Here is a 10,659-nt window from a genome sequence, read left to right as displayed (position 1 = left end):
CAGATATACTCAACCTATCACTTAGTTGTAGAACAGTGACATCTTGTGTCCTCTTTGTATTATTATAATTCTTGAAATAAACCTAAACATACTAAGTTACTTAAAATTAAGCATTTCCAAAATCAGTAGATATTTTACAAAGGAAGAAATATCACAGTTTGATTAGATCAATACAACAGAGACATCAGAATGATTTGCACCCTCAGTCACAACGGTGACGTCAGTGCTTTCATAGAATTCACCATGGCAGGGCTCAGAAATGTGTGGGAGTTTTGGTCACTAATAAATGGTGGTCTAGCTTTCTTTATAACAAATAAAATTCATTTATATCAATATACAAGGCAAATTTGTTTTTGTTTTTTTTTTTTAAATGCAGGGTATCTTTATTATATGTACATCGATATTAACCTCATTCCATGTTTTGTTTTGTTTTTGTTTTTTTTTTTTTGTTTTTTTTTTTTGTTTTTTTTTTTGTTTTTTTACCACTCTTAAGTGAAAACTAGTAGTTTCACATAAAGCTGTGGGCTGATTGTTTATAGTTTGTCTTGTCTATATGTTGTTTATTCATATTTACTTAGTATAAAATAAATAGTTTCAGTTACCTTACAGCATTCATTTAAGACTTTTCCAGAATCAGAAATGCTTAATTAATCCCAGAGGAACATTGCTTGTTAACTAAAAATTACTCCAAAGCCAAATCACAAAAAATGTCTATATGCACAGAACATAAAACGGTATAAAGGTTAGTGTAGAATTCTTATTATTGGTAATAGACTAGCTCAAAAACTAATTAAATACTTCCATTTTTTTTATTTTGTAAAACCAGAAAAAAAAAAAAAAAAAACAGAAAAGGGTTGGGATGGTATAGGAAATGCATTGTTTGCCTTATACTTTTGGTTTGATTACTGTATATTCTATCATAGGCAACAGAAACCCAAGATTGTGTACTTATTTTCCCCCTCAAAAACTTAATTCTCTTTTATATACACCTATTTATATATATTTCAAGTCTACAACACATTGCAAAAGAGAATATTAAAATAAAGCTTTTACCACTTCTTTTTAATCTTGTCAATCATTTACACACATCTTTAGAGATGTTCTACCAATTGATGAGGATTGTCAGCTGAAAACTCTATGCTGAAGTACTCACTTAGCATAATGCAGTACAATTCAAGCTCATCACAAGCAAGAATCTGTGATACTGCCCTTGATTCAAATTTAAAATAGCTGTAACCCAAACTGAAAGTAATGATTTTGATAACTTGTTGGCATCAAACAGGGATATAATATAATATATATCTCCTATATAGGATATATAGGACGCAACAAGTTATACAAGATAACTTCTTAGTTTGATGCCAACAAGTTATCTCGCCATCTTGGAGAATTTCTGGAAATCACTCAACAAATAATCCTAGAGAAATCTAAATTAGTGGCGTTGAGATAGACAGTTCTTGAAACCAAACTCTTAGGAGACGTTGTTGACAATAAACTAAACTGGACAAGTCATATAAACTATGACTAAATTAAAATTCCTAAATTTGACTAAATATGACATAATATGATGAGGTTTGGGGAACAACATATTTAAAGCTAAATAAATCCTTTTATTACAAAAGAAAGTCATTAGAATATAAACAAAAAACCTTATCTTGAAACAACAAATCCATTATCCATTTAATTATGCATACTCTAATGTAGTGTATTAGTAGATTATAGATTAATACACATATTGTAATGATTTTACACTGTTACAGGTGTAACACTGGTTCATATGTTTTGGTAATACATTATACAAAATATATATGTAGAATGACTTTCATGTATAGAGCCAGAACCTTTACAGACCATGTTTTATCCTTTTTTTTTTACAACTTTGCCTAAAGCAGACACAATATGATGAGTACTTGTGTGAGTGATTTTTATTATTTCATTAACATGCTGTTCAATGAGCTCTGAAAACACGTGTAGACACTTCCTTAAATTTAAAATCAGCTGTTGCAGTTTGTGGACTGAGACAGTGGGACGACCCGAGGTGGTGGACCTGCAGTAACTTGATCAGCTGAATATGGTGGGACAGGTGGATACATTTTTATCAGCTTTAGCTCGGCAGACCGTGACGGGTAGTTAAATTCCAGAGTTTTCTTTTCACCATCCTCAGGATCTAAGAGTGAAACCCCCTTGGCTAAGACCATTGCGTCCAGGTTCACAGGCCCAGAAATTGCATGCCGCTCCTTTTCATGTTTAGACAGGCAGACATCATCCTCATTTCTCCTCTGATATCTTTCTGGCTGATCCTTGGAACTGGTTGGTGGCTTAGGTGTTCTTTGCTGCTTATTGGATTTTTGTTCAGGTCTAAGTGGTCCACTGAGTTTTTTGGGGTTGGGTTTTGTGTTGTTATCTACAATCTCATACTGAAGAGATATCCAATTTCGAGGCAAGGAAAGTGGATCCAGCTTTTGTATAGGCTTGTGGTTGTTGTGTTCGCGTAGCAATGCCTTCTTCTGTTTATCAGCAGAGTATTCCATTTTTTTACCCTCTACCTCCACATTATTGTTTGCATTTGAGCAGGACAGGGAAGGAAGTAATTTTCTGGGGCCACTTTTGGAAGTATTATTCACATACTGTTTTTTGTTACTACTAATTTTTGGTAGGGGACTTGGACTAAGCACATTACAGTATATGTCACTGTCATATTTTCTGGGACTTTTTTCTTCATCTTGCTTTATGGGGAATGTTTTTAGGGAAACAATATCATGTTGCTTTCCGAAACTTGACTTTGTTTGTATTGGAGCACAGTCACTGTCAGCCTCCTGTTATAAAGGAATATAGAGGAACAGACATACTGTAGATATTAATAAAAGCATATTCCCAGATGAATTTTCAAAGAACCTTTGCAGAAGGGATTGATTAAAAGTACCTCCTGTGTGATGCATTGTGGCTGATGGGTGGCATGTACAACAGGCACACATCCTGGAGCCCAGAAGTCTGGAATTGCTGGGACAGGCTCAGAATCCTCTGTTATACATCCTTTAAATGGTTCTGCCTCTTCTGTGTAAAAGATTTGGTGCTCTAGAGTCTGTGCAATGTAACTCTTGGCCCAGGAAACTGAGAAAGGTGCAAGCTTAATGGCAAAGACAAGCAATATCAGTTCATGTAACATATATATATATATATATATATATATATATATATATATATATATATATATATATATATATAACAAATCAATTTTACACTTTTTTTTTTTTTTTTACCTGTTTTTCCATGTACACCTTATAACACTTGTCCATGACCTTCCTTAGCAATTCATCCATTATTTCCCCCACTGCTTCATCTCCATCTTCCTGGATCAACATATTGCTCCACTCAGCCTGGGTGAAGCCACTAGAGTGTGAATCTTCTATTCCTAGATCATGCTTTGTAGGTGTTGTCTCTTTGATAGACGGCCTCTTGGACTTATCAAGTTTGGACTTTTGTGCAGAGCGATGCATCTTGGCTCAAAGGCTTGTGTGAAAACAAAAACAAATTACATAATAATAATAATAATAATAATAATAATAAGAAGAAGAAGAAGAAGAAGAAGAAGAAGAAGAAGAATCTAACTTGATTGTGATACATGTTTAATTTTAAAGGGATTGAAGAATGAAAACAAATTAAATGAAACTGTGGCGTCTTAACCAGTTTGTATGTTGCTCTTGTATCCAGCAGTTTTAGGAGAGCAGGGATTGTAATTCAAATCCTTGTAAGTGTGGGCATTAAATCCTCTATAAACACATGAAGACTAATAGTAGCAAAATAGATTACATGAAGTTTAATAATAGCAAATAAAGTGATGTGAAAAAATATAGTTGTTTTTCAAATAGAGGTTGTTCTTGTCAAATGCAGAGTGAAATCTTACGTGTTTACAAAAAAAAAAAAAAAAAAAGCTTGTCCTATGTGTACACTTTTCCAAATTATTCACTATAATTTTCAAACCGAATAAGCTAAAACTCAACAGGCTTACAAGATTTTTATCTGCTAAAGGGTTTTACCTGCGTCTCTCTGGAGAAAGCAAGTTTTTAAGGTTGAGGTTATCCAGAAAACCTTAGGGCTTTAAGTGATATAAAAGTCGGAAAGGCTGAGATTTTAAACCGATCTGAATCCGTTTCCTTTAATAGGGTCAAAACATAAATTTGGTAAATGAGCTCAGCTGTTTCGATATGCTATTTCAATTATTATTAATTTGTCAGGAGCTCAAGTATTTACGACCTTACCCTTGTAATGTCCACCGTTGCCAAGTAACCAAGTACGCCAAGGTGACGTAATACGTAGAGACACGTCGTCTCTATGGCTGCGGAGGACGCATAGGTAATCCTATTGCTAAGCCCAAAAGTGCATCGTTTATGTATTTAATACTCAACGAGAGGTGCGCCAGTGGAGGCAGAGCCAGCATTTGTTTAGTCCAAATCAGAGGCATGTTCGGTGTATCTCTAAAATTGAACAGTTTCTGCTTTTATTCGTGGTAACTGTAGCTGCCTTCTTGCTAACATGCCTAGCTTGTTGCTAATGTTAAGTATTAAGCGTTGATATTTCCTGCGAAAAGCAGGATTCCTGTTAGTGTGTTTCTCATTAAATATCCTATTTAATTGTGTTGACCTACACTTGTTTTAGATTGACATCGGATGACATACTGTTCAACCAACAACAATATTAGAATAAGGCGGCTCGATGTATCACAAAGAGAAGAGCATCCAGATAAAAAACAGCGCATCGGCGCTGTACAACAACCTCAGCGTGTTGCGCATCGCACCTAGGCGCCTCACTTATTTCACAGTGGTCCATGCCAACGTGGTGAACATGGTCAGCGCGTCCTGGGACGGCCTCAACTATTCCCACCGTCAGCTGCAGTCGAAGGAACCCAATGTCGCAACAAGCACATCACTTATCATGCAGGTTAGGCCACTGTGAAACTTCTTTTGTGAGCTCCTTATGTGCTCTGCTGGCAACTTTACAGTATTTTGCAAGCTTACCACACACGCACATGCAAAGAAGTAAATACATTTGTGAGACATTTTATTTGGTCAAATGTGTTGTAGAACACATTTGGACAAACTTATGCAGAATAGAAAATGTGTTCAATTTGAAATCGGGCTTTACTTCAAGCCTATGATCTGCAGACAATATATGCTGTTTTGCTCCTGTATTTTATGCATGTGGCTAAATCGTTAAGATAATTTTCTTTTTGTTAAAGGCTGCGTTCTGTGTTCTGCCCTCTCGTGAATTGCTGGTGGTGACCTCTCAGAAGGGTATCCAGGTAAGTCTCCTTCTTTCCTTTTGCTGCTTGTACACTTGTAGGGCTTTTAGTATACACTGAATGTGTGTCATTAAATAACAAAAGTATGTGTTTTTGCAGACATTACTTTCACATAAACCTTTTGCTTTAGATGTATGAATCTGATGGCTCTATCATGGTGTATTGGCATGCACTGGATACACCTGAAACACCTGCAGGTAAACCTATATAAACATTGTGGATTTGCTACATGCATGTGCTGCTGTAAAATATGTTAATATGAAGCATATGTTCTTCAGTGCATATTTGTACATTCACAAATTTTATTTAATTGATTTATTACACTTACAGAGCTTATTTTTTTCTCAGCACAGGCAGTGTTTGCTCGAGGAATATCTGCAGTGACTGAGAATTATATATGTGTGGGTAAGCACTTAGTTTTACATACTTTCCAACGTATACAGCAGAACTCGACATCATTTCCTCCTTCCATAGGTGTTTCATCTGGTGCAATTCTAGTATTTGATGTCCCCAGCAAAGGAAGTAACATTACTCTGTCTGAGGTCCTGGAGGAACACAATGATTCCATCACTGATATGGCCTCAGAGTGTTCAGGCAGCCAGGTATGGCATGTGTGTCCTGTCAATTTGAACATTTGTAACAAGATACAGTAGTTTTTTTTCCCCCCTTTTTTCCCATAAATAATAAACCACCTGAAAAAATTAGATAATACCTCTAGGTAATGCAGCAGTTCTATTACATAATCACTCTCCTTCTGTTACTGTTTCCATCCTTTTAGGAATACATAGCTAATCTGGTCACTGCGGATGATGGAGGCAATCTGTGTGTGTGGAAGTCTGGGGAGGAATTTCAGCTTCTCAACAAGATCCCTGGTTTTGAGTAGGAATTTTATTGTATTACAGTTCAATGATTTTTTTGGTCTGTGAATTAAAACGTAACTAGATTAAAAGGAGATACTGACAAAGTAACCAATGGTGAAGGTTTCTCATCATCAACTCCTCGTCAGCTGTCACTTTCACCTCTTTCTCTCTTCTTTTATACATGGTGACACTTATCTCAAAGTTATGGTCGTTGTCATTGTCCTTTGATCTTCATTTCCTGTGATTAGCTAATCTAATATCCATTATCTATTCTCCTAATTACCGGATGGCATTAATCCTTTGTTTTTCTCACTGCTTTTAGCATGAGTTGCTCATCTGTCAAGTTGTGGAAAGGTACAGTGGTAGCAGGTTATGGCACGGGTCAGATCCGTCTTTATGAGGCAGTGACGGGAATTCTGCATGCGGAGGTCAACGCTCATGCTCGCTGGATATACTCACTGGACATAGCTCCCTTTTCTGGACTGGTGAGCTACATAAACCAGATGTACTGACAAGACATTTCCTTCTACACTTAAAATGTTTGCATTGCTTTAGTTAGCCAATAATAAATAGATTCAATAAATGACATGTGAGTTTGTAAACAGTATGTTTCCTTATTTTTACTTAATTTTGATCCAAAACAAATTTTCACTTAACTCCTAATAGTAGAAAAGATTAGAAAGAAATAAGATTTAAAACTATTACACTTACCCATTTATTTATCAAGCAAACACAGTGTAGGTTTCTCAGTTAGAGCTATTGATCGAAAAAGATTACAAAATTATTTATTAGGGATGGCTGATCAACAAAGATCACTCCAGGAGCAATGTGTGTAAAGGAACACTTCTAAGCAACTAAACCCCTCCTACACATTGCCTAATGTTAATGTTTGTCAGTCACAAGAAAACTGAATGACAATGTACATGGCAGGGCAATATGAAGCTACTGCTCTGCCATGACACTGCTACTCATCTGCAGTTCAAAAGGAAAAGAATATTCTTTAGATTGATGAGTCTATAATAGACCTTTTTTATTTAAAAGAGATGCATAATGAAGAAAATGAAAACACCCCATTACAGCATTTGAACCTTAGCACAATATGCTTTTTATTAAACGATGGTTTAAAAATGTTTTCTAATGTTTCCTATGTTTTTTTGTGGCATTTTGTGCCAAAAAGACAAATAGAAATCAAGAAAATTCTTAAGGGATCAACAAACTTTCAAACATTACTACAAAGTTTTAATCTAAAGCTATTTAATTATCATTTGGTTTATATTTTTTCTTATCTATTTTTGCACTTTTTTTAAGTATAACTGCCTTAGTGAGAGATCATCTCATTGTTTGTTTTAGCTCTTGTCTGCTGCTGAGGACTCTTTTGTCAGGGTGTGGCACCTGACTATGACCCCAGAGACCAACACTGTTGAGGTAATTGATCATTATACAGAATTCAGGGCTCGTTTTTATAGTAAGTGAAAACACAACTTAATTTGGTGTCTAGCTGATTTAATTTTTAAGATACTCTCAGACTGACCATGTTTTCTCATTTCCTCTTAGGTTTCCCATTTGCATAACGAGTGTGTGACAGATATGCAGATTTGTGGCGCAAAGTTTTGTGATGGCGATGGTTATGCCTTTGCAGTGACGGGCTATGACCTGAGTGAGATTATTCGCTATGTACAGTCATAGATTTTTGCAGTCATCAGGTTAAGTGTATGAATGTGAATTTGGTATAAATTTTTATATATAATAGAAATCATTTCACTGCATTTCTCCTTTTATTGCTATAAACATTAGATGGAGATTACCATGTAACAAATTAAAGCAGGATATTTAAGGTTGTACAAATTTTATGTACAGATTTTTGTGATTTAGCTTAAACAAATGATTTTGTCAGACATAATTAATTGTTGTAAAATAATGCACCAGTAAAGATTTCATAAAGAGCAATGTTGTGTTTTGGTTTTAACTTTGCACTTCACTACTGCAACAGCAGATGGGACTGTGGGTCAAGTACTTTTTAGGAAGGCAGTATCAGTGAAGCCCAGACAGAGTTCACTAGAGGGCAGGGTGGTGTTGCCTAAAAGATTTATAGACTAAATAGAGCCCATTCCAGAATCTCCACATTGTGGTCTAGTGCTTTGTACAGACTGTAGGACTCACATGCTCATGTTAACCAGAAAATATGGGCATGTCACACAGGGAGGTCATACAATTTCTATTGGTATTGTTTTTATTTTTAGATGTGTTCATATGCATGATCTCTTCCTTCCATTTCCACATAGGTTTCACTGTTTAATTTATACAGATTTCTTAAATTATAATTGTTGTTATTGCATTCTGGCATTTTATAGTTCAAGTGCATTTATGGTTTTTTTTTTGTTTGTTTTGTTTTTTTTTAAAATGTTATTCTGAGCAAGAAAGACCTCTTCTAAAAACAAATACAATACTTCAGACGTGTTTTTCTAGGAACTGAGATGTGATGAAATGGTGAAATTGACCTTGCTGAAAACAAATGCTGTTAGCATCTGCTCTGCTTTAGAAGTTGTCTTGTTTGACACAGGTCATATAAGTATTTTAAGGTCCCATCAGGCAGCAGGTATCATAATCCCATCTTTCGTGACAAGATAACAAGAATCAGGTCAGAAAGGAATTGTGCGGTTTGTAAGTCTCAGGCTAAGCATGTATTAAATCCCAGAGTTCCAGTCTTTTCTAGTGTGCAGTCAACACTGGTCACATAACATCAGCTGACATGACTGTTTTAAACCCACACACATGGCAAGTTATGTAACTTAAATTTGGTAGGTGCCATTGACAGCCAGCCAGTGATTTTGGTTGGGTCAAATGTACAACACAAACCCTGGCTTCAGTGACATGGACTCATATGTGCTTAATTAAATCAATAGGTTTATGTGTGTAATGTTGTGTCAAACTTCCCAGTTGCCTGGAATTGGACAGCCAACCACAGTGGCTGAAGAGGGACAGTAAAGGACTGAAATATCAATATGAGTGCCCAAAGGACACAGATAATGAAGTTACATAATTAACTGGAGCAGCACAAAGGGAGGGAAAGGTTGGTCAAAAGTGATACATGAGTAAAGCAAAAGACTAAGAAAGTGTAGTAGGTTCAGAGAAGAAGAGAGCTTGTTAAGGTAGCAGCTGAGATTGGAAAAGGAGAATTTGACATGATATTTGCAGGAAAAACACAGACAAACAAAAGTGGAAATTTATTCCTTGTTAACTGTATCAACATTGCTGTGTAGCTGTCTAGTCCTATACACAGCCACAGGGCCACTCAGGATGTGCACTGCCACAGCACTTGTCAATATTTGGCTCTTAAGTGTTAGCCACAGCTGAACACACAACATTGTACAGATTAAACCTCAATACAAAATGCAGGCATTGATATGAATTTATGTGGACTGTTATTGCAATGCTGTCAGATAATAGTATAAGGAAAACCTGAAGTAGAAGGAAATATTTTGTTATAATAGTCTTATGTATCATGATAGAAGTGAGAAGTCAAAAACACATACAAATGGCACTGGGTTTACTGAAATGTCCTAATGTGTCACTTTAATGAGATCAAAGAGAAAACTTGCCATGATACGAATAAGACTTTCTTTCCACAGAGATGCCATCATAGAATGAGGAAGACATCAAGTTTTTTGTTTAACTTTCCAACTCTTGAGATAAGTTAGTTTCACATTCCTTTAAATAAAAGTAAACAATTAACAAGCCAGGTTTGGTAAGTTAACACCCCAAACTGCCCATGGCTTTCGACCAAATCCCAGGCGGTTAAAACAAGTTCATCCATCCAAACCAGTTAAGACTACATGGATTTGCAGGTGTGGTCAATGCCTGTCTCTCAACATTTGTTTGTGAGATTGCCACATAAATCTTTTTAATCAGTTTGTGTGTGTGTTTGTATCTTCATTACTATGGTGGAGAAAGACCTATTTATTCATTGCCCATCCATCCATGTGGCAGCTGCCTGAGCCTTTGTCAAAAAGCCTGCCGAGGTAGAAACTCGGTAGAGGGGATGAAGAGACTAAAGCCCTTCCAGCTTGGTGTGTCACAGACAGACTGGGTCACTGACAAAAGAATTGGGAAACCAGCTCCTGAAGTTATGTTGTATAAATAGATCTTCCGTAGACACATTGAAATATGAAGGTGATGTGTAAGAAACTGACAGCAATGATAAAATCTGCTTCTCCTGACTGCTAGATGTGCACATAAACAAGTATGTCATAGGGATAGACAAATCTAGAGTAGAATATGTCCATTAGTCTGAGTGGGTGACCAGAGCAGCAGGGTATAGTAAATCATATGAAGCACTGTGCAAAAGTTTGAGGCACTCCAAGAGTTTAACATCTTATCCATCACAACATTAGGCAGGCATTTGTATAAAATTAGTTAACTTCTTCATGATATCACCCCCTAAGAAGTAATGAAGAACTACAGTATATTCAGCATTAACAACAAGGAAAGGTACACCAGATG

At 36.0% G+C, this 10,659-nt stretch overlaps 2 protein-coding genes across 4 annotated transcripts; one reads left to right on the top strand and one right to left on the bottom strand.

Moving 5' to 3' along the window:
* Positions 1-1,579: 1,579 nt before the first annotated feature.
* On the bottom strand, positions 1,580-3,509 carry LOC121649259 (uncharacterized protein C2orf81 homolog). Of its 2 annotated transcripts, none has more exons than XM_041999939.1 (3): positions 3,261-3,509; positions 2,924-3,127; positions 1,580-2,816 (listed from the first exon to the last, which is right to left on the bottom strand). In XM_041999939.1, exons 1-3 carry the CDS (start codon positions 3,495-3,497, stop codon positions 1,995-1,997), a joined length of 1,263 nt encoding a protein of 420 aa, XP_041855873.1. In that variant the 5' UTR covers positions 3,498-3,509; the 3' UTR covers positions 1,580-1,994. The 2 variants fall into 2 exon arrangements, with proteins under 2 accessions (XP_041855873.1, XP_041855874.1); XM_041999940.1 differs by having other exon boundaries at positions 2,663-2,848.
* Positions 3,510-4,289: 780 nt separating this feature from the next.
* On the top strand, positions 4,290-8,102 carry wdr54 (WD repeat domain 54). Of its 2 annotated transcripts, none has more exons than XM_041998488.1 (10): positions 4,290-4,353; positions 4,657-4,938; positions 5,237-5,299; positions 5,430-5,496; positions 5,648-5,704; positions 5,774-5,901; positions 6,078-6,178; positions 6,482-6,644; positions 7,510-7,584; positions 7,714-8,102. In XM_041998488.1, exons 2-10 carry the CDS (start codon positions 4,714-4,716, stop codon positions 7,843-7,845), a joined length of 1,011 nt encoding a protein of 336 aa, XP_041854422.1. In that variant the 5' UTR covers positions 4,290-4,353; positions 4,657-4,713; the 3' UTR covers positions 7,846-8,102. The 2 variants fall into 2 exon arrangements, with proteins under 2 accessions (XP_041854422.1, XP_041854421.1); XM_041998487.1 differs by having other exon boundaries at positions 4,330-4,458.
* Positions 8,103-10,659: the final 2,557 nt, after the last annotated feature.

This window comes from Melanotaenia boesemani, chromosome 11 (assembly GCF_017639745.1).
Source record: "Melanotaenia boesemani isolate fMelBoe1 chromosome 11, fMelBoe1.pri, whole genome shotgun sequence".
Taxonomy (NCBI): Eukaryota; Metazoa; Chordata; class Actinopteri; order Atheriniformes; family Melanotaeniidae; genus Melanotaenia; species Melanotaenia boesemani.
This window is presented reverse-complemented; position numbering and strand designations above follow the sequence as displayed.

What these genes read in the sequence shown, in the direction of transcription:
- wdr54 (XM_041998488.1), top strand. Translation starts at nt 4,714, where the DNA reads ATGTATCACAAAGAGAAGAGCATCCAGATAAAAAACAGCGCATCGGCG. An exon ending in CAGAGTGTTCAGGCAGCCAG is followed by an intron (nt 5,902 to 6,077) that starts GTATGGCATGTG and finishes CCATCCTTTTAG; the next exon opens with GAATACATAGCTAATCTGGT. An exon ending in TAGCTCCCTTTTCTGGACTG is followed by an intron (nt 6,645 to 7,509) that starts GTGAGCTACATA and finishes TGTTTGTTTTAG; the next exon opens with CTCTTGTCTGCTGCTGAGGA.
- LOC121649259 (XM_041999939.1), bottom strand. Translation starts at nt 3,497, where the DNA reads ATGCATCGCTCTGCACAAAAGTCCAAACTTGATAAGTCCAAGAGGCCG. An exon ending in AGGTGTACATGGAAAAACAG is followed by an intron (nt 3,128 to 3,260) that starts GTAAAAAAAAAA and finishes TTTGCCATTAAG; the next exon opens with CTTGCACCTTTCTCAGTTTC. An exon ending in CACAATGCATCACACAGGAG is followed by an intron (nt 2,817 to 2,923) that starts GTACTTTTAATC and finishes CCTTTATAACAG; the next exon opens with GAGGCTGACAGTGACTGTGC.